Below are 23,939 nucleotides of genomic sequence, written 5' to 3'. Positions count from 1 at the left end.
GGCCGCCCCAGCCTAGTCTCCAGGAGCACTCTGGCCAAGGCTCACTCAAGGTCAGGAGCAGCCTGAGGTTGAGGCCCATCCCCTGCTCTAGGAGGAGGAAGTAAGTTCTTGCCATCTGAGCTGGAATTGCAATGGCAGCAGTACCTCCAAAATGGAATTATAGTTCTCAACGGTATTCTATCTCGGGATCACAAAAGGACAACATAGATTTCTATGGACTATATGTGACAGACCCCCCTGTATAAAATCAATCAGTCTGCCCTTCACCTTTCATTAATTCATAAGAATTTACTGAGGACCAACTACAAGCTAGGCAGGGTCCCTGTCCTCAAGGAACTAAACGGTCTAGAGGTAAGCACAGAAACAGACAGCCCGCCCGTGTGGTCAAGCTGCGGCGGTGGAGTGCTTGGAGTGCATTTTCACGACTCTGTACATTGGGGATGGCCTATGCAACACAAAAACACTGAACTCCTGTGTTTCTGCTTCTGAAAATAGTACACGAATAGTTCGGCAGAAAGCTGAAGGGAATTACAGAATGATGTACGGTCAGCCCTTGTTCATGAAGAACAAAAATTCTAGATGTCTGGGTTGGCTCCAAGGCGATAAATGGGAACTTTTATATTTTAAGGATTTAGCTTCCATTTTCAAATAAAAATGTTTATTTCTTGCAGTATATTTTTGTGTCTTTGGAGAATGCTCTGGCTGCAGATGTTTGCAATGGGCTAGGGATATAAAGTCAACACCTGGACACTGGGGCTGGTTGAAGCCCCACCCGTGAGTCACAGAAGGGCAGATCCGCCTGGTGGGAGGAGCAGGAGAGAGAATGGGAAGATCCTGAAACAAGGCAAAGCCTGGGCTCGGTCTTTCAGGACATGGGCTGCAGCAGGAAGTGTGAGGAAAGGGACTGTTCCACAGGACTGTGTCCAGCACACGCTGGGTGGGGATAGGGAAAGGCAGGAAGATGTGCTCAGGTGAACTCAAAGTTTGTTTGGTCAAATTATCTCCTCCTGTGCCTCGCTTTATTCATCTATACAATGGGAACAATGATGCTGTCCACCTCACAGAGATGAGGTGAGGATTAAGTAAGTTACTACATGGTGGGCCTGGAGAGCAATGCTCCAGCAGGTGCCCAATAAATGTTAGCTTTTATTGTCATTTGTTTTTTTTCTCGGTGGGAAGGGGTGGCAAATAATCCACTATATTCATATCACATATAAAAGTATTCTCAATGGTTTCTGTAAATCACATTTCACTTTGCCTGTGGGGAAAAAGGGAGATGTAAATTATTTCAAATAGACAGGCACATACTTTAAAATACTGGGTTTATTTTTAAAAATCAGCACAGTACAAACTGCCACACAAATTACTTTATACTAGCAACGACAGGTGCTCCTATTAATTCAAGTGTACACATTTAACTCCCCAGTTGAAAGACCTTGTAATTTACCTTGAAGCTCTTTACATTCTGAAGTTATATAAAATTAAGCAGGAAAACATTAACATTAAATGAAAATCAATTTTGCACAAATAAGTGTGATCAAGCAGCTTAAATCACCTGCAATTCTTGTACTTCAGAGAAAAATCCCAGGTGACAGCACTGGACGGGTTATAAAGAGTTCCCTTACCCCCTGGGGGCATCTCAGGCATTCTTTCTGCACGTTTCCTTCACTGAGCCTCAGGCTATGAATTGAGAGGAAGTCTTCCCAGGCAGTGGCCTGATTCTTATGCACATTCTGTTTCTTTTTCTGAATTCAGAGTTTCTGAAAACACAGGCTTTTCTCTCGGAAAACATGATCTGTAAGATGTCGGAGGACCAGGCTATGATGGTTAAGTTTCTTCCTTTCTCTGGGGAGACGCAGAGGTCTTCGCGCCATCTGTCTGTTCTCTACTCCCACTCGGAGTTCCTTTGTGGTATGAAATAGAGACACTTCTGACCTCGTATCGGAGACACAGCGAGCTCTGTACCTTCAGCCAGGCACAGAGAAGGCCTGGGCCTCTCCTGATTCCTCAAACTTCCTCTGAATCCAGAGAAAGTTTTTTATACCAGATTGTGTCAACACACAGCAATAAAATATGCTGAGGAACTAAAAATGTGAAAATCACCTAGGAATGGAACATTGAAGAAATGTGTGTTTATTATTGTGCACTGACAACCGGGGGTGGGGTGGGGGGCTCCTGCTTGTAATAAGCTGCAGCAGAGCAGAGGTTTGGCAGCATAGCCAAACTGTGCTCTCCCTGAGTCTGTAGCCTAGTAGGGCCAGAGGTCCTGACAGGAAATCGCGAAAGATGCAAAACAGGGGCCCGGCGATGGGACCAGCTAGTAGCTGCACTTGTGTTGGCATCAATGCCACCAAGGGTTCAACAGCAACCTGAATCTGTGTGTGAAATATACGTATCGATTATCTTTTTTTTTTTTTTTTTTTTTTTTTTTGAGACGGAGTCTTGCTCTGCCACCCAGGCTGGAGTGCAGTGGCCGGATCTCAGCTCACTGCAAGCTCCGCCTCCCGGGTTTACGCCATTCTCCTGGCTCAGCCTCCTGAGTAGCTGGGACTACAGGCGCCCGCCTCGTCGCCCGGCTAGTTTTTTGTATTTTTAAGTAGAGACAGGGTTTCACCGTATTAGCCAGGATGGTGTCGATCTCCTGACCTCGTGATCCGCCCGTCTCGGCCTCCCAAAGTGCTGGGATTACAGGCTTGAGCCACCGCGCCCGGCCCGATTATCTTTCAAAACATTTTCATCACCAAACTGAGCCAGAGGAACGAACATCGTATTTCAATGGGAAAAGTGCACATTCTGAAAATATTGCCATAATCAAGTCGTGTTTCCTGGGCACCGGTAAGTGTAAAACATTGCATCATCCATTTCTAGAACCATTGCCACAACAAAAGAAAATGCAAAGTGAGGATGACCTCCCTGGAACTGCCTTCCTTTCAGTGGGCAGCACCTTCTGGGCCTGGATGGACAGCTGAGGATGAAAATCTCCTGTGGGCCAAAACAAAGGGTAGTGCCATCCCTTCTCCAGTGTGAGACAAAGGGCCTCGCCTCGGAGAGCCTTTATGTAGCAGCCTCTAAGAATTCTGAGGTGAACACAGCTTCTGCATAATCTTCACACATATCCTGAAGTTCAGCAGCCACTGCACCCAGAGCTTCATCTACCAGCTCTTCTGAAAAGCTGGAAGACAAACAACACAACCAAAGGTATGCACAAGGCCAGGTGCAGTGGCTCACGCCTGTCATCCCAGCACTTTGGGAGGCCGAGTTGGGTGGATCACCTGAGGTCAGGAATTTGAGACCAGCCTGGCCGACATGGTGAAACCCTGTCTCTACTAAAAATACATAAAATTAGCCAGGCGTGGTGGCGTGCACACCTGTAAACCCAGTTACTCAGGAGGCTGAGGCAGAAGAATCACTTGAACCTGGCAGGTGGAGGTTGCAGTGAGCAGAGATCACGCCACTGCACTCCAGCCTGGACAACAGAGCAAGATTCCGTCTCAAAATAAATAAAATAAAATACAGTAAAGGTATACACAGCCATGTATGGGAGTCATTCTTTTACTCAGCAGTGGAAATTAACAAGTCAATTCTGAAATCTAAATGGAAATTTAGAAGGCCAAAAACAGCCAAGATTTTTTTTTTTTGAGACGGAGTCTCACTCTGTCGCCCAGGCTGGAGTGCAGTGGCGCGATCTCGGCTCACTGCAACCTCCACCTCCCAGGTTCATGCCATTCTCCTGCCTCAGGCTCCCAGGTAGCTGGGACTACAGGCGCCTGCCACCATGCCCAGCTAATTTTTTGTATTTTTTTAGTAGAGATGGGGTTTCACCACGTTAGCCAGGATGGTCTCGATCTCCTGACCTCGTGATCTGCCCACCTCAGCCTCCCAAAGTGCTGGAATTACAGGCATGAGCCACCGTGCCCGGCCAAGATACTTTTGAAGAAGAAAAACAAGGTGAGAGGTCCTGCTCTCCTAGACAGAAGGATGCGATGGTGCTTAGATCCCAAAATCCTGCTAGAGGGACGGGCCTAAAACATACACAGGATGGACTTCATCCTCAATGTGTTTGAAACTAGAGGCGACCAGAAACGAACCAGCTGCAACCTAGCCCCACCTCTAACAGCTGCCTGACTGCCCGACGGAGGAAAGGGGTGTGCCTTCTTGTAGGAGACAGGAGGACACTAAAGGACTCTGCACGGGTGCTCCTCTGCACACACACACACACACCCCTTTATTTTCTGAACGGTGCAGGCTTCGTATCTCCCAGGTAGTCCTACAAACAAGGACATTCTCTTAAATAACTATGGTACAATTATAACAATTATAAAATTAACATTGATACAAAACTATTATCTATTCTACAGGCCTATCTATCTACAGGCCTTATTCAAATTTTGCCAACCATTCAAATAATGTCCTTCGAAAGAAAATTTTCTCTAGTCCAAGATTCCAGTCCGGGATTCCATGTCACATTTTGTTGTCACAGCTCTTTAGTCTACGGTAATCTGAAATAGTTCTTCAGTCTTTCTTTGCCTCTCATGACCTTAACATTTTTTAAAGAGTAAAGGCCTTTTTTTAGGGGGGGTGGGGGAATGTCCCTCAATTTGGGTTTTTTCCTTAAGATCAGATTCGGCCATATGTTTTTGAAAGAGATGCCCCGGAAGGACAGTGTGTCCCTTCAGTGCACCATGGTATCTATTTGATATGCATTAATGATGACAGTGAATTTTGCATTACTGAGTTATGGTGATGTCTGCCAGGTTTCTCCCTTGTAAAGTTACTGTTTTTCCCTTTGTCATTAATGGTATAGTGGAGGGAGACACTTTGAGACTACGTAAACTCCTATTTCTCATCAAACTCGCCTAAATCAATTATTACAGGGTTGCCAAACACAGATTTTCTACTTCCATCATTCCTTCTCCATTTAATAGCTGGCATTCTACTGTAATGAAAGCTTTCCCTTCTCCTTTACTTATGTATTCATTCCTATCAGTTTGGCCTTATAGTTTGGTCTTATTTTATTGTAGAGTTTGTAATCCATTACTATTATTACTTATTTTGATGCTTGAAAATGTCCTGGATTTGACCACTAGGCGCTCTTGTGAACTCCTGTGAACTCCTGACATGTCCCCATCCTTTGAGCACTTCCTTTCTAGCACAGTATGTCTGAGGCTTATCTTACATTTTTCCAGCCCCAGCCTTGTAAGCAGCCATTCTTCCAAGAAGCCAGGGTACCTCTTCATGGAGAATGGTATCTAGAAACCAAGATGTGGGTACCAGCTGTGCTCATTGCTACTGGCACCTCTGCTTCTGGGCCTTCTCAGCAGACAAACTAAGAAACATGCTGTATCTATTTCTACATCTATAAAAAACCATATATTCATCCCAACCTTCCCCTAGAAACCCTGCTCCCATTATTCACAATGTACTTACTTATTGGACCAATCCTAAAATATAAAGTAGTTTTAGACCTGTTAGCCCATGCCACTGTGTAAAAGAAACCGACAAACTAGAATCCAGTTATGTGTTTACAGTTCTTTTTGTCTTTAGCCAGAGGTATCGAGTCAATATACTGTGTTCACAAGTTATTTAGGCTTCATTCCATTAGTGTGATTATATTACTTATTTGAAATACAGTTAGGTTCATGTTTCTGTTTGTATTCGGCTTAAGGGTCCCTTCCCGTCCCTGTTGATTAAAGGGGATGTATAAGAAACATTAACACGGTTTCAAAAGCCAGAGTTACACAAAAATGGCAAATGCAGATAAGTTTCACTCCTCATCTCCTATCCCTTCTACCCCATTCCCACCCAGTTGTTTTTGTTTTTTTGCTAATCCGACAATCCTTTGTCTTTTAATTGGCATGTAAGGTCATTTTGCCTTTAGTGTTATTCTGATATATTTGAGTTTATGCTTCTAAAATAATAGGTATTTTCTACATTTGGCTCTTTCTTCTCTCCTCTTTCTTGGTTTCTTTTAGATTTTGTAATTTTTAAACTACATTTGTTCTTCTCTACTGACTTGGACATTACACACACTTTTATGATTCTTTAAGCGGCCGCCCTGGATTACAAGTATCTATGACTTGACGTCTAACATTAATTGACATTCTTACCCTTTTTCCCATATAATGCAAGAACCTCAGAATATGAAATTTATCCCCTTCCTTACATTCTTACATGCTATTGTTACTGTATATTTTAAATGTGTGAGTACATATACACACGCATCCATAAAACATCAGTATTGTTTCATACAGCCAATATTCACTTTAACCCACCTATTTACCTATTTTAAAAATTCATGCCTTCCCATATTTCTGACCTTCCATCTGTGACTGTTTTCTTTCTGCCCCCAAAATACTCTTTTAATATTTCCTACAGTGAAGGTCTACTGGTAATTCAGCTTTGTTAGGAAACTCTTTTCTCACCTTGCCTCTTGATGTATCTTTCACTGGGCTTAGAACTCCGGACTGGTAGTTCTTTTCGTTTGGAATTTTAAAAGATATGCCAGGTCTTCCGCTTTCCACTGTTTTTGCTTATTTTGATTTTTCTTCCTCCAGCTGATTTTAAGATTTTCTCTGTCTGAGATCTTTCAGTAATTATTACATACGGATTTCTTTTTATTTTTCTTGCTTGGGGTTTTTGGAGCTTCCTAAATCTATGGCTTGATGTCTTTTGCTACTCTGGGGAAGTGACGGCCATTATCTCTTAGGATGTTGTTTCTGACTCATTTTCTCTCTCTCCTGTCCTGAGATCCCAACAACACGTTAGACCTTCTTACCTCCTCTATGTCCCTTTCCTTGTCTTCTTCACTTTTCATCTTTTTTTGTGTGTCTCCGGGAATCACTCTGGATATTTTCTTCTGTCCTATGCTCCAAGTCTCTAATTTTTTCTTCTGTTGTGTCTAATTTGCTATTGAGCCCAACCAATGAATTCCTCATTTCAGAAACTTTATCTTTCATTCTAGAATGTCCATTTGGATTTTCTTTAGTTCCCAGTTCTATGATGAAGTTCTAATTCGTGTCTTTTATTTCTGTGAATGCACTAGGCACGGTTATTTTAATGTCTGTGAATGCACTAGGCACAGTTATCTTAATGTCTGTGTCTGATAGCTCTAATATTTATATCTGCTGTAGGTCTGTTCTTGTTATTGTCTTGTCTTTCTGTTGCCTGGTTATTTTTCACCATATACCAGACTACTGTATTTGACAATCGTAGAAATAACTTGATTCCTAAGATGATGTTATTTTCCTCCAGAGAAAATTCATGTTTTCTAATGTGTGGTGCCTGTGGGGCAGTAACAATCTAGAATCACCTCAATCCAGTCTGAGATAATTTGGAGCGAGTGGAGTCCCTGAGAAGGCCTATTTATATCCAGGTCACCTGTACTTCCAGAGTGCAATCTTTTGGGAGCCCAATTAAAAGTGAGGAAAGTTCACTAGGACAATTCCCCCACTTTGGCAACCTGTGAAATCCAACCTCTGTCCTCTGATTCCAGCCTCTGTCCTCTGTTCTGAAAAGGCTGTCAGAAGTGCCGCTCATCTCCCTCCAAACCGGCTATCCAGTGCTCAACAAAGGGCTAACCTCCCCAGGGCTCTGTCTTCTGCAGGACCCTGGCCCAGTTATTCTTCATTACCTAGTTAACTTCTTGATGCCTTCAAGAATATAGGTTTTATTTTTAATACAGCTTTTCTATTAACGGTTATCCTCAGTGGGAGAGGTGGTCCAGATTACCAAGTGCGTCATCACTAGGAGCAGAAGTGATTACCTCGTTTTTATAGTTGCTTCACTTTCTATATTCCTATCACTAATTTATACCTAAACTGCGAGAGAAATACAAGGGTACTTCTGCTACATTCCAACACATTAGGTAAAGTACCTGTTTTTCTTCTTCTTCGTTTTTAAATCTTCCCTGTTCTGCTTTTCCCCTTGTGGAACCATCCCTGCTGGAATACTCTGTCCCACTACTCTCATCTGGATTAGTTCTTGTCTATGCTCACTGAAAAATCTTATCCTGGAAAGGCTTTTGCCATTCTTCTGGAAGTTCCACTGTAAAGTCTAAGTTTACTAAAACCCAAGTCTTCCTCTTTCTTAATGTACATCTTGCATTAGTAATTTAGATCTTCCAGTAGCATGGGAACTAAATTTTTAAACAGTTTGCCCACCTGAAAACATGTTTTTGTTTTTTTTAGAGATGCGGTCTCTGTCTGTCACTCAGGCTGGAGTGCAGTGGTGCCATCTCAGCTCACTGCAGCCTTGACCTCCTGGGCTCAAGCAATCCTCCCACCTCAGCCTCCTGAGTAACTGGGACTACAGGCACGTAGCATCATGCCCAGCTAATTTTTTATTTTTGTAGAGATGAAGTTTCACTATGTTGCTTGGGCTGGTATCAAACTCCTGGGCTCAAGCAATCCTCCCGCCTAGCTTGAGGCGGGAGGGATTAGATGTGAGCCACCATACCCAGCCCTAAAAATGTTTCTGTTCTATCTGCCCTTATCTTTAATTGATAATTTATCTGAGCACATAATTCTAGGTTAAATCTTGGAAGTAGGCTCTAATACCTTCTAGCTTCTGGTGTTGCTACTAAAAACAATATGCCATTCTCATTTCTGATTATTTGAATGTGTACAGTTTTTACCCTCTGGAATCTTTTGTCATCTTTCTTTTCCTTATATTGAGATGCTCAAATTTCCTTTTCATAATGATGTGCCATGGTGTGTTCTGTCCTGTTCTATTCATTTATTCCTTCACTCACTCACAAGAGGACAACTGATGAACCCTTTCAATCTAAAGACAGCCTTCTGGGAAATTTTCTTATAGCATTTCTCTGATAGTTTCCCATTGCTCCTTTTTCCCTTTTCCCACATTCTGGAACTCCAGTGATTCAGATGTTGAATCTCCTAGAACAGGCTTCTAATTTTAAAAATATTTCTTCTCTATTACCTAGTTTCTTGTCTTTTTATTCTACCGCTTGAAACATTTGACTTTTTTCTTTGGATCCTTCTAGTGAGTTTTACTTGAGCCATCATGTTTTTAATTTCTAAGAACTTTCTTTTCATTCCCTGAAAGTTCCTTTTTTATAGTATCCTGTTCTTGTTTCATGATATAACAGTTTCACTTAGCTCTCTGAGAATATTAATTCTAGCCTGTTTTTAATGTTTTATTCTTCTCACTGTATTGTCTGCTTTGCTTCCTCAGAGTGCTTATCTGTTATAATAACCTATGTATCTTTTATCAAATGCCTGGTCATCTCAGCTGTCTGCTCATTTTCAAGAACAAGAATGTCAACCAAGCCTCCTATTTCCTGGCTCACCTGTTGATACAGTTTGTATAATTTGTTCCTGCTCAAATCTTATGATGAACTGTAATCCCCAGTGCTGGAGGTGGGGCAAGGTGGGAAGTGTTTGGATCACGGGAGAAGATCCCTCATGGTTTGGTGCTGTCTTCATGATAGTGGGTTCTCATGAGACCTGGTCATTTAAAAGTGTATGGCATTCTCCCCCACCCCTTGCTTGCTCCTTCTTTTGCTATGTGATGTGACTGTTCCCCACTTCGTCTTCTGCCATGACTGTACGTTTCCTGAGGTGTTCCGAGAAGCCAAGCATATGCCAGCACCATGCTTCCTGTAAAGCCTGCAGAACTGTGAGCTAATGAAACCTCTTTTCATTATAAATTACCCAGTCTTGCGTATTTATAGCAATGCAAGAATGACCCAATACACCTACATCCATGCATTCACAAGCATCTGATGCTTCTAATTCCTGAGTCTCAACCAATGTTCTTTACAGATAAACTTGGTTCTTGCCTTCCTCCTCATTAGGCACGTAGCTTTCTCTAGCCTGCTAAGTCAGTCACCATTTGTCTAACTGCTTTATGGCTTCCAAATTCTTATTGGTATTTCTTGTTTGCTGTCATTGATGGTTTCATGTCTTTTATTCATTCTTGTAGTGACATATAGTGGGATAGAGATATAGGAAGTAAAGAGAAATATATACATTCATTTGTCCTTTTCAACCAGAATTCACTTGTTTTTCAAGCCAGGAATTCTTAAGAATTTGCTTTTAGGCCGGGCGCGGTGGCTCAAGCCTGTAATCCCAGCACTTTGGGAGGCCGAGACGGGTGGATCACAAGGTCAGGAGATCGAGACCATCCTGGCTAACACGGTGAAACCCCGTCTCTACTAAAAAATACAAAAAATTAGCCGGGCGAGATGGCGGGCGCCTGTAGTCCCAGCTACTCGGGAGGCTGAGGCAGGAGAATGGCGTAAACCCGGGAGGCAGAGCTTGCAGTGAGCCGAGATCGCGCCACTGCACTCCAGCCTGGGTGACAGAGTGAGACTCCGTCTCAAAAAAAAAAAAAAAAAAAAAAAGAATTTGCTTTTAATAAAAGCACTGTCACCTTAAGCCTTTCCTTTCACATCACTCTTTCATTTGCATTCAGTTTACATCACCTGCTCATGCTAATCACTGGAAGTGCTTTTCTTCAGGTATAATAAGGAATAAAGACATTAAAAGAAAGGAAAAAACTCAGCTTTCTCTTTACCCAAGAGGCTTTAGATGAAGTCAACTGTCTTTGGATGCTTTTTAAAGATCTGATCAACATAACTCTCTTCTTTGGAATATTCAAATCATAAACTAAAAAAGAAGAGATAGAGGCTCATGCCTGTAATCCCAGCACTTTGAGAGGCTGAGGCGGGTGGATCACCTGAGGTCAGGAGTTCGAGACCAGCATGGGCAACGTGGTGAAACGCTGTCTTTACTAAAAACACAAAAATTAGCCAGATGTAGCAGCCAGCACCTGTAATCCTAGCTACTCGGGAGGTTGAGGCAGGAGAATTGCTTGAACCTAGGAGGTGGAAGTTGCAGTGAGCCAAGATTGTACCACTGCACTCCAGCCTGGGTGACAAAGTGAGACCCCATCTAAAAAAATAAAATAAAATAAAATAAATAAAATAAAAAAATAAAATAAAATAAAATAAAATGAAGAGATAAAAACCAAACAGAGCTAGACTGTTCACATGCACTGTCACTTGGGGTCAAAGAACAGCAGAGGAAAATACTGTAAAAATCCAGGCATATTTTAATAGCTCTGTCGTCTACATTTTAACCTGTTATTCCTTATAGGCTGAGAGATTTTCCCTACATTTACCTAACAACGGTGAACAAAATGTATCATTTGATCAGGTGGTAAGAACACACAAGGAACAGTCTATCTTCCTTGGCTTGCTTTTGGATTTCCCAATATCCCGGTTGGCCTAAGCAAGTTGGACAGGTTACAAGAAAATGAGTACATATGCCACAGGAGCATGTGCTAACAAAAGGAAGCAAGTCGAGTTTCCTTCTCTTCTCCCAGATCATCCTTAAGAATACATGTGAAGACAAATGTGCGTCTCTACCAGAACAAAGCATCTTATATACTTGGAAGGGTACTATCATATATACCAAAGAGAAGTCTCAGGACTTCAGGGTCAACCTGAGGGCTTAAACACAAGTGATTATCCCTGATCCCACCCAAAATCCCACTTACATACAAGAAAACAGATACACAAATACATACATCTACAAAAAGAGACACAAGTGGATGAGAATGTCCAAGATTTTCAGAAGATAAAAGCACAGAGAAGAATCATAACTGATTTAGCAGCATAGAGGGAGCTGAAACCTAAGAGTCTGTCAGTGGGGGGTGGGAGGGATGACAGGCAAAAACAAGCCGGTTTGTCCTATAAAATATCATGAAGGCCCAGGAAGTAAGAGTGCTGAGAATCATGAAGGCAGAGTGCAGTATGGGGTAGAAAATGAGGAGACTGGCTGAAAATTTGCAAAACAAGCAGTTGGACTGACACACTCCACCCCTATTCTGGCAGCTAAGTGAAAATCCCTTCTCCACCCCCACAAAAGAAGGAAGGTATATTCTTTGGAAAAAATAAACCAGTAATTTTAAATTCAGCCAAGTCGTCAATCAAGTGTGAAGGCAGACACTTTCATACTTGCAAGTTTCAAGAAATTTCCTCCAATACACAAAGCAGGATATGCTCCATCAAAATAAGAGAGTAAACCAAGAGAGCAGAAGACAAGGGCATCAGAAAACAGGGCATCTATTACAGGGAGATGTAACCGAACATGAAGGGTGATGAAAGCCATCTAGTAGATCTGGACAGCAGCCGCCCGGACTCGGGTAGGAGGAAAAGGGGTCTCAGGAGAAAACGTAAGGGTGGGGCCGAGTCACAGAGATTAACTGATAGCTTTGATCCAGACAAAAATTATATTATTGAGAGGGTGGCTCCTGTGTAGGTAAAGTTAACAAACATATAAAATAACTAGCAAATAAAAAGAAATGTAATCATAGTATACTACTATTTTACTACATAAATGTAATCATAGTATACTACTTAGCTCAGTGATGAAAAATATCTTGCATGTTTGTAATAAGGTGATAACTTGCGAGGAATTTAAATGTGGGCCCTATTTTAAAAGAATAGATTTACACATATCTTTTAATTAAGTATTTGTACATAAAAAAAGGGCTACCCATTCTTCAACATTTAGTAGCTACAGGATCTTGTTTTGTGACTCCACAAAACTACCTTACCCACATAATGAAAGAAGGAGAAGGGTTAAAGAAAATACTGCAAAATCAGAGGCCTGCTACTGATAAAAGCAAATTTGTCCCCACCAAGAAGATTCCACAGTCATGGCTGTTTCCTGCCCAGGAATATTTTGTGTTCTCTGATGGGACAACATTAGCATTAACAGCAACAGGAAATCAGTACTGACTGACTCCTGAGTATTGTACTTCTATTGGGGGCTGAATGTCCGTGTTTCCTCCACGTTCGTATGTTGAAGCCCTAACCCCCAGTGTGGTAGTATCTGTGGTGGGGCCTTTGGGAGATAATTGGGTTTAGATGAGGTCATGAGGATGGAGGTCCCTCAATGGGATCAGCGCCCTTCTGAGAAGAAGAGACCAGAGTTCCCTTTCTCTGTCACGTGAGGACACGGCAAGAAGATGGCCATCTACAAGCCAGGAAGAGGGCCCCCAACACTCGATCTGCCAGCACATTGATCTTAGACACCCCAGCCTCCAGGACTGTGAGAAATACATTCTTGTTTAAGTCACGCAGTCGATGGTATTCTGTGATGACAGCCCCTGCTGACTAGAACCCGATGGTATTCTGTGATGACAGCCTGAGCTGACTAGAACCCGATGGTATTCTGTGATGACAGCCCGCGCTGACTGGGACCCTCTGCCTAGGAAAAGAAGGCCGCAGAGCACCCCTGTGGATGGCACCACCCATGCTGTTTTATGGTTCCCTGTGTCTGAAAATAGAAAGCCTGTCTCCTAGCCCAAGAACAACCACTGAAACTCCAGGGCCCCAAAGCAGGGAATAAGACCTTGGCTAATCCTTTCTCCAGCTTTTTCTAAGTCAAAAATTTCGCACTTGGTTCCTAAACAGAAGACCGTAACATTTTACTGACCTTTCAGCTATCAGCCACGGGTTGAAGGAGCCTACAGCCTCATGAGATATGATCCGAAGGTACTGCTCAAAATGACTGCAGTAGTCGCCGATGCTGTGCCGCATAGCGGGTGGGACAAAGAGGGGAGCTCGGCCTTCTTTCTGTTGAGAATCTTCTGCAAGGGAGAGCAGGGGGGCCTCTCTTTTCTCTGATCCCTCCTCTGTTCCCACACTTTCATCCAGGGAACTGAGAACAAATAAAAGTGATGAAAGCATTCAAGATCATCTGTAAGCAAGGCTAAACTGTTAATTTACCCCATGGTTTGATAGCCAAAGGCTCATCTTGATTTCTCTTTCTCACAATGAACAAAATTCAACATCCTAACACCATATATTGCTCCCCCTTTTCAATGAACCAACCCTCAACACAGTGGGAATACCCGTTCCTTTGACAACAGCATTCTTAAAGCAAATCGTGCAGTGAATATCGCTACAACCTACATGTACTGATGTGATGCTTTCCACATTAAAAAAACAGCTAAATGTTACTGAAGACGGAAAAGCTCTTTAAGATGTAACACATTCAATGCCCATCTTGTAAACATGCTATGTACTCAGCCATCCTGGAGTGTGGCAAGATCTTGCTCAAAGAAAGAATTTCTCTCTGTCTTATGGGAACTGCAGGAATTCAAAATCTAATAACATCAAAGGTGACCAACTAGAATGAAATCAGAAAGTGTCTTTGCCACTTACTTGCCATTACAGGGCCTTTCTAACATGATGTTCACGGCTGGATCCTTGCGATCCACTGTCTTCGTGATTCTGATTAGATGAGGAGACAGAGGCTTTTCACTTATTGCTGAGATTTTTTGGTCTAGAAAAGGAGGGTCATAAAATCACTGCATATAAAGAACAGTTGGTGTCCACTTTAGAGCTGTCCTAGTGGCCAAGAACCTGAGAGCAAGTTACATGGACATCTCTTCAGCATGATAGGGTTGGCTGGTAGTGCGATGGGAAAACGCTCATTTTCAATGCAAAGGTGAATGTCTATGTTACAAAGAAACCAATGCGGAATCAGTTTTAAGAAATAATGAACTTGCTCTGAGGAAGGTTTCTTAAAGGAGGTGTATGAAAAGCCCCAGGCTAGATGGCTTCCATTGGGACCCAGCCACCCACTCAAGGAGTCTTAAGCAATTGGGTTTTTTAACCTTTAAATGCTTTGATTACTGAAGAAGAAGAAAAAAAACCCACTCACACCTGAACACTTAATTAGTTGATTTAATTTGTCTCTGGGCAATGCTGAAAAAATCTGCATGATGATAGTCAAAACATTAATTTATTAACTATAACTTGCAGGCTTGACAGCTCTTCTGAGTTTCAGATTATTTATAATTTTAAATGTATTTCAAGTGTAGGAAGAAAATTTGTCCTTCTCTGAAGTAGGGAGCATCTATATGTCAAGCAACTTGGGTCACATTTACATGCTTATGATTTCTTGCTGTCAGACAGAAGTATGACATAAGTCAGCTTTTGTAAAACTATTACTGAGAGTGCAATCCAATTTTCAATTGTTCTCAGAGGCGACAAGAGACATAGATACTGCACAACGCAAAGATCACTTTAAATTGGGTTTTGTGATGAAGTTAAACAAACAGAAGAACCAGAAACGGGACTTACAACAATTCCATGATTCCAGAATGTGTCCAAAACCTCATTTCAGTTCTTAGTGTCCTAGAGCGCTCCTTTTAAATGCATACCTAGACTCTGGGCAGAGTCACAGATAGTGACTAATAATTTAAATCATCCTTGAAAACAGAGAACACTCAGTTCTCTGTAAGACTGTCTTCTACATGATGCAACCTAACTTTGTGGCCAGTGGCCAAACCATCAGGGAAACGAATTGCCCTCCAACACTTTCCTTTCCTCTGCTTCCACAGAGAAAGACGCTAAAATGCCCTGGGCTGACTCAACAATGATGAAAAGGGCCCTCGCCGGGCCAGTCCCGTTCTAGGCACGGCGAGGAACACACAATGACAAACTCTCTGCTTTCAAAGAATCTGTGGCTTAGTTGAGAGAGACCAGACCCCTTCACAAATACCTTGAACACATGGTAGGACACGCCAGAAAGTGCTATGGGCGTTCACGGGCCAGGAAGGGAGCTAAGTTGCAGTGCAGACATGCCAGGGAAAGCACAGGCCGAGTAGGATCATTGAGCCTGGCCTTGAAGAATGGCTTGACTATTATATGCGGATGAAAATGGAGGCTGGAGGAGGATTGAGGGGAAGAGAGAACAACAGGAGCAAAGCACAGAGCACTTGAAAATAGAGAGCACACAAAAGGTAACACATTAGTGTTTTGTTTAGATGGCTTGTCTTTTGGTCAGAATTTGAGAGGGAGAGTACTCTTTCTAACACAATACCTCAAAGTCCTATTTTACATGATGACATGTGACACAGGCTGCTGTGGTAAACCTTCCATCCCCCATTTCCTTTTGTCTTCATGAGGGCAGTACTCAGGGCGCTTACATTCCTTAGAGGTAATGTTTAACCACACTTTACTCTCCTCCTTTTCTTGAGTAAGGCAGTAACCGATAAGCACAAGTCAAACAGAATTTGAGTAACATTTCCCAGCCAAAGTGGTGACAGTAACCGAGCCATTGCAGCCTAAATACATATGTATACATTTTGAAAAGTGGAGGAGAAAAGCAAAAGTCTTTTCAGTAAGTGGAACTAGAACACATGGATATCCATTAGGAAAAAATAAAATGAACCCCAACCTCTACCTCAAATCATAGGCAAACTTTTATGCAAGATCAATCATAGACCTACACATAAAACTAAAACCATAAAGCCTCTAGAAGAAAACAAGAGACTCTATTCTCCACTTAAGAGTAGGTAAAGGTTTCTTATGCCATACAAAGCAAAAACCACTCAAGAAAGAATTGATAAGTTAGACTTCATCAAAATTAAAAATGTCTGTTCATAATAAAACATTTTAGAAATAAGCAGCTGAGCCCATTTTTTTTTCCATGGGAAAAAAATTGTTTTGTAAAACCACTATCTGAGTAGACTGGTGGCTGCCAGGGTGGGAGAAAGAAGAATGGGGAGTGATGAAAATGTTCTAGAATTAGTTGCACAACTATGCAAATATACTAAAAACAAAAGAATTGTACAGTTAAAAAAGGTGAGATTTAAGTATGTAAATTATCTCCTTAAAATTATTTTAGAGAAACAACAAAACAAACAAAAACATGTATCTGGAAAAGAACTTGTACCATACATAAAGAAGTTCTATGACTCAAAAAGACAAGCAACCCCAAAAAAAACCTGACAAAAGATTCTGGATGCTTCACAAGGGAAGATATACAAATGCCTAATAATCACCTGAAAAGGGGCCAGGTGAGAGGCCTCACGCCTGTAATCCCAGCACTTTGAGAGGCTGGGCACGGTGGCTTACACTTGGAATCCCAGCACTTTGGGAGGCCGAGGTGGGTGGGTCACCTGAAGGCAGCATGGTAAAACCCTGGCCAACAGGCAAAATCCTGTCTCTACTAACGATAAAAAAAATTAGCTGGGCGTGGTGGCGCACACCTGTAGTCCCAGCTACTTGGGAGGCTGATGCAATAAGAATCACTTGAACTCAGGAGATGGAGGTTGTGGTGAGCCGAGATTGTACCACTGCACTCCAGCCTGGGGAACACAGTGAAACTGCATCTCCAGAAAAAAAAAAAATCACTTGAAAAGGTTCTAAATATCATTATTCACCTTCACCAGGATGGTTACCACGAAAAAGACTGATGACACCAAATGCTGGCAAGGATGTAGGAAACTGGAACAAGGCTGCTTTGGTAAAGATTTGTCAATTTTTTATAAAGTTAAACACAAACTAATTTTACGATCTGTCTGGCAAGTTTGCTATTAGGTATTTATCCAAGAGAGAAACTTAAGATATACACACAGATTATACACATGAATACATTCATAGCAGATTCATTCCTAATAGCCCAAAATTTAGGAGCTGAAAGAAACAAGGAATAGATCCTTCCCTGGAGCCTCCAGAATGAACTTGCCAACACCCTCATTTCAATCCCCCCAGAACTATAGGAGAATCAATTTGTGCTTTAAGCCACCAAATATGACTGCATTTCTATGAAACTCTAGACAATCAAAGCTAACTCAGAAAGCATAGTGGTTGCCTACGTGGCGGGGCATGAGGGAACTTTCTGAGGTGATATGTTCTGTATCTTAATAGGGGTTTACATAACAGACGTGTTATCCAGTTGTCAAAAACCACCAAATAGCACAGTTAGGATCTGCGCATTTTATCATCTGTAAATTTTATCTTGAAAAAAAGAGCCATAAGTAAATATTGAACTCTAGCTGATAATAAGCACACTTTAGGGGTAAAGTGTGCTACTATCTGCAACTCTGAAATGCAAAGATAAGATGAACTGATGGATGGAGGGATAAACATACGTGACAAAGCAAAGAGAGTGAAATGTTAATTGTAGAATCTAGAAGGTGAGTATATGAGTGTTTATTTTACAAGTTTTTCAATTTTCTGTATGTTTGAAATTTTTCAGAATAAAATGCTAGGGGAAACATGGGGGAAACACTCACCATTGTTTTCTTCCTGCATCCAGAGACGAGGATCAGCATATGCGATTTTATTATATCTTTGACGAACGGACTCCTGGTATTTCTTTAAAAAAAAGAAAAAAGTTTAATTTATGAGAAAAAATGAGTTTCATTACAAACCAGAACTGGTAAAGATGTAAAAGTTCAGCAGAAACAACTGATACTGACGTATTGCCAGACATGGGCATCTGTCAGGCTAGGAAGTAATTAGCTCACGAGACAAAGTCTAAAATAAAATGAAGCAATTAGCATAAAGGCAGTCTAGCCCAGCAATGGCCACTAGAAGCTGCTGCAGTGAGGAGATGTTCTGTAAGTGCCCTGTCCAATACAGTAGCCACTAACTACTGACTCCTTAGAGTGTGTTTAATTTTCATTAATTTGCATTTTAATAAGTGCCTGTGGCTAGTGGCTACTGTTTTGAGCACCCCAGGCCTAGACAACTATTGCCAAGGGGAGATTTCAAGACTGGTGTAAACTGAATTCTTGAAACTTTCAAATCTCCCCCCAGAAAAATTGTTTTTTCCTCTAATGTTTCTATTTAGCAGCAAAGCAGAAATTAGATTTAATCATGGTGCAATGAAAAAGAAAATGCTGAATTGAGAGTCAGGAGACCTGGATTCTCGTTCTGGCTCTGCCAGGATTTTTTTGTGACCTTGGCCATGTCACTTACTTCCTTATTGTACCTCATTTTCCTGCACTGAATAATCCAGAGGTTAGAGTGGGTGAAGCAGTATCACGGAAACTGAAGAAGATAAAATTATCTGTGATCTGACAGGATCACACTACAGCTGGGAAGAGGAGGCAACTGAATAGTATGTACAAGCTGACAGATGCAAAAGTCTATGATTCCATTTGTGGGCCCGGGCCCTGGTCTCAGAGTTTCTGGAATTACACATCAGTGATATCAGGGGGATAATAACAACGGTCACTTACTGGATTACATGGCAAGCAGTGTGCTGAATCCTCTATGCCTCTTTTTATCCTTAAAACTCCCTACTTATCAGAGGGGTTGACAATACCAAGGTCATACAGTTAGTTGGCAATAGAGCAGGGATTTAAAACTGGGACTATGTGACTCTGACAGATGAAGCTGCAGAGGCATGAGGAGAAACTGCACTTGGCAGAAGCCAGGCCCTAGCGGCGAACCAGACCCGGGGCCCCAGACCTTACTTCCATCTCTTCCATTCTGCGCATCATGATCTCCAGATCTGGGCTATCCTTGCTGTCCTCAATGGTGGCTAAGGTTTCAGACCCCAAGATCTTAGCATGAGTCACAGCCCAGAGCTCATGGGCAGAATCTTCCAAAAAATCATCAAGCCGACGAATGTTGCTGGATTCAAAATCAACAGCGGCAACCTACAAGATGGGGTGGGGAGGGGAGGAGAGGCGTGGGGTGGATTAGGGGTGGGAAGGCAATATAATACAAACAGAAAAACATGAAAATTATTGTTAATCATAATAAACGAACAGCACACAGATCCAAATGGCAGAGTTTCTACGGTAAAACAAGATTCTCCTAAGTCAGTAAGTATCAAAAGCAATAACATCAGAACGATTTTTATCACAGTCATTTAAATGATAGCATTAGCCAAGTAATACCGTAATTGTCCATGTAAATTATCATTATCATCTGTTTTTCCAGTTGGTAGAACAAATATCTTTTTTTTGCAACATTCAGGAGAATGTCCAATATTTTACAGGTCACACATTCCAGAGGATGTAATGATTCTCTTTTGGTGCAGTGCTTCTGTGAAAACGTCTGTTCATAAGGTATCACGAAGTTCAGGATTCTTTGTCTTTGAAACTCCGTACCTATCATCTGGGAGAGCTATACCAGCCTTTCTTGACCTGCTATGTTGTACATTCAAAAAGCACTTTCCAGTTTCCAAAGCAATTTTACATGCTCTGTATTTCTCTTGATTTGAATACATGTTTATAATCAGCCCTGACAGAGGTTTTTGCAAAGAATGTTTGCTGGGGGAATTAATTATGTCAGGCAATAGGATGAAATATTTCTAGAATTAAATTCTGGTTCTGCCCACTCATAAGCCTGCAACTTTGGGCAAGTTTACTCGACCTCTGGGGGCCTCAATCCTCTCATGTGTAATATGGAAATAATCTTGTATTTCAGAGCTGTAGGGATTTCATAAGAGCTTGCATGTTGAGACACTTAGCATAGTGCTGGGCATGAAATAAGACACTCAATGAATGGTTATAGCTACAGCAATTTAAGAAACCTTTAATGATTCACAGAAGAAAATGTTAATGGCCAATAAAGATATGAAAAAATGTCCAACCTTTGTCAAAGTTAAAGAAATAAAAATCAAACTCAATAACCAATATAATAAAATTACAAAAAAAATCAGAGACAACCAATAATGCTTGCATGTATATATTTTCCATCTATAAAGAATGGACCACCAAAAATACTATGTCCCATTAAAAAAGATAAGGAAGGTCTCAACGCAATGATACAAAAAGAGCACAAAAACATATTATAAATAAAGAAGCAGAGAAGAGAACAGCATGCGGCACCTGCTTGTGGGGAGGTGTAACTTTTCATATACTTCTTCTGAATTATTTTAAATTTGGGCCATATGCATGTATAACTTTTCATTCTAACAGAACTCATACATTTTGGAAAAATATATATTTCATGTGCAAGTTTAGTTAATGACAACAGTAGCAGCAATAGACAGATATGCTACAACGGTACCTTTACAAGAGCTTTTTCCGGATATGAGAGAAAATCTTGCCTATAAGTAAATCTACAGGAGCTGTATGTGACTTGCAAATGTCTCCTCCATTTTAAAGACGAGAACACTCAGCATTTGTGTTCGAGGTCTCCCAGCTCTTTTGTAAGTTAACATAGTAAAAACAGTTTTCTCCTTCACCATGCCAACTTTGATGAGTTTGTTTGCTTTTGTTTGTTTTCATTCAGTTTGTAAACACTGACTCTTGACAGTGCTGCCTGGAATACTCTGCAGTGAAGCTATTTAACAGCCCAGCATTCTAAATACTACAGAGTTACTTTTCTGTGTCAAGAAATTGTGTTAAACATCATGTAATGCCTACAAAATAATTCTAATATACAAGGCTGATCATTCCTAGTATACTCGAACATGTCTATTTCACTGCCAGCATTCATAATCACTTCATTTTCCTTTCATATGAAAGTGCAGTATGGAGTGGCCTCTCTGGGTTAAATGTTAGCCTCACTATTCCTCTAGAAAAAAAATATATATCATTTAGTGGCCAAGCTGCATAAAACACCAAGCCGTAACACAGTTGAATTTGTAATGGCCAAATGTTGACTTTTAGCTTTCAGTCTTAGAAGCCTCACCTCACATCAGATTGTCATAAAACCTTGGAACAATAGAGTCATAATCACAGAGATTATGAAAATATGGTACAGCTGAAATATTGCTTAATAATCAGAATAGGGACACATTCTTGAAATCTACCTTCTTCCTGCCCCTAAGGTCACTGGGCCAATGGAGCTTCATTCCAATTTCCTTCTGCTCTGAAACCTAAGAAGGAAGTTGGAATGAAGCTTCCTTTCCTTGCTCTGGGCAATTAAAGCAATAAATATCTTTCTAAACTCCACAAAGATTAAATGGATGCAACCTGCACCTTCTGCTCTGCAGCTCTAAGTCTAGGCAAGGCAGAAACACTTCTACAAATATTAAAAACAGGTCCTCCAGAGGAAGAGTACAGAGTGGACAACAAGAAAATGTGTTTTTATTTTTCTCAAATGTTTTCATTTTTTTCCTGGGCCACCTTTTTCTCTCTACTAGGCCAGATACTGGTCACATATTAGGCACTCAAAATGCTTGCCTAACAATAAATATTAGGCCCCACATATAAAGAAAATTAGGACAGTAATGAGCGAAACTAGGCTGAATGAAAGGAAATGAGAGCAGCCATTCTTCTGCCGCAGGCCATCAGCATTCAGGGCCACACAGGGCACCGACACTCTGTGATCCAGAGGGACAGAGCCACTAACACAAACCTGTGGCTCTAAGATTTCTGTGCCCTGTTTGCAAGGCTAACCTAAGTCTAAATACTAAAAATACACTGGAAGAATTAACATGCCAAATGTGAAAAATAATATTCATACTTCTCGAGCAGGATAATCGAGTGTTTGTAAAGTAATCTGTATTTTATTTCCATTACAACTAAAGACATTATCAAGCAATAATACCAGAATGCCAGCACCACACAACGCATACCTCCTGTGCAGGCTGGGCTGTCACTGTGTTTACTGACGAACCATCCTTCAAATGAGTATGTGCTTCTGCAGCAGAATTGACTCTCTATTAAAACAGACAAATACATTCATGGAGTATAAAAACTTACGGCTCCTATTAGTACAAATGAATTCTATTACCAGAATAACTTGTGTGGAACGATTCATCAGCTTTAGCTATATTAGACTTTCTGCAGCAATTCCAAGCACTTTGTCTTCATGGAAACAAATGTCACGTGTTAATCTTGGCTTTCCAGCCTTTTTCTTCCCTCAACTCTGTAAACACTGTCAGAATAGCTGCATGCTTTATGCAAGTCATTCAACTTCTCTGTTCCACAGCTTCCTCAATGATCAAATGAGGAAGATGAACTACTTGATTTCTTTTCTTTTTTTTTTTTCAGCTAGTCTACAGCTCAAGACTACTTGATTTCTAAGAGTCTTCCTAGTTCTATGCTACTGAGATTTCCATGGACTCTAATACAAATTTAACACTTCTTTAACTAAGAATAGAGAAGTCAGTGGCCTGTTTAGGGATCCCAAATGTCATTCATCCCATTTAAATTTACAATATTCTTCTGTGGCCTCATCTAGTCATACACACATGTTTGTTTCTATTTACAGGGTGGATCTACAGGGTCTGGCTATAGAATTGAGCTTACTGCTTATGGGAGGATGGCACAACCTCTTGGTGATACCATCTATAATTTCATCCTCAAGAAAGTACTGGATTGTGCACAGAAGCTGTCCTAACATCTCTCTCCTTTGGAAAAATAGAGCCCATCATTCCAAACCATTGAGGTGAAAAAACACAGCATTCCAGTGAAAGCTGCTATTGGAACACTGACTTCACCAACAGATCTATTTCATTCGGAACAGGGATCACAATCCCAATTTGTTTCCCAAACTAAAACCTCAACTTTCTCAAAAGGAGGACTTTCCCCCTGTCCCTTTATCTCTATCCCTTCTCCACAATGGAGGGTACATCAGTAGTGTGTGGTGGTCTGGGGGTATCTTCCAGCTGCCACAGAGACACTTAGCCCTATAAAGGATCAATGAAACCTCTGTAGCAACTCATTTTAAATCTAGAACTTCCAAAAAGCAAGCAAATGAAATGAACTAGATTACCTGGGCCTTGATCAAGAGAGGCTTCAAACGATCCAGAACTGCCTCCTCTACCTTGTCTGCTAACTGGGTGGCAGAAACACTATTTAGAAATAAAACTGAAAATTAAAATCAAAGGCAATAAAATATCCTATTTTGCATATTTATTTACCACTCCAGGTGAAGGGAGATAAAATGACCATGAGCTTCTCTAACCCTTCATGGCCACACCAATCTCCTGGGGATCTTGTGAAAACGCAGATTCCAATTCAGCTGGTCTGAGTAAGGCCTGAGAGTCTGCATTTCCAACAAGCTCCTAGGTGATGTGACAGTGCTGGTCCTAGGCCTTACTTTTTGCACAAAGATTTAGGTAACATCTGAAGTGTGTTAGGCACTGAGTACACTTTAAAAAAATAATGGTTGCCATTAACAGCTAAAGAGGATAGTAAACTGAACAAAAGAAACTAATTTTGTTCCCTCTCCAAATTCTACTAAAACAACCGTAGAG

The 23,939-nt window shown here is 41.3% G+C and overlaps 1 protein-coding gene across 6 annotated transcripts in view; it reads right to left on the bottom strand.

Moving 5' to 3' along the window:
- Positions 1-1,305: 1,305 nt before the first annotated feature.
- KIAA0753 (KIAA0753 ortholog) overlaps positions 1,306-23,939 on the bottom strand; it is a 65,033-nt gene continuing 42,399 nt past the window's right edge. For 4 of the 6 annotated variants that reach the window (XM_033184867.1, XM_033184873.1, XM_033184869.1 and 1 more), the window contains 7 exons: positions 23,456-23,534; positions 22,314-22,397; positions 19,252-19,437; positions 18,064-18,145; positions 14,198-14,318; positions 13,467-13,691; positions 8,937-9,626 (listed from right to left, as the gene is read on the bottom strand). In XM_033184867.1, the coding sequence (XP_033040758.1) occupies positions 9,473-9,626; positions 13,467-13,691; positions 14,198-14,318; positions 18,064-18,145; positions 19,252-19,437; positions 22,314-22,397; positions 23,456-23,534 (931 nt within the window). In that variant the 3' untranslated portion in view covers positions 8,937-9,472. Of the gene's footprint in view, positions 1,905-2,720; positions 3,173-8,936; positions 9,627-13,466; positions 13,692-14,197; positions 14,319-18,063; positions 18,146-19,251; positions 19,438-22,313; positions 22,398-23,455; positions 23,535-23,939 lie in introns of those variants that run through there. The other 2 variants (XM_033184872.1, XM_033184871.1) reach the window with 2 other exon arrangements.

This window comes from Trachypithecus francoisi, unplaced genomic scaffold (assembly GCF_009764315.1).
Source record: "Trachypithecus francoisi isolate TF-2019V2 unplaced genomic scaffold, Tfra_2.0 Lachesis_group20, whole genome shotgun sequence".
In the NCBI taxonomy this organism is placed as follows: Eukaryota; Metazoa; Chordata; class Mammalia; order Primates; family Cercopithecidae; genus Trachypithecus; species Trachypithecus francoisi.
This window is presented reverse-complemented; position numbering and strand designations above follow the sequence as displayed.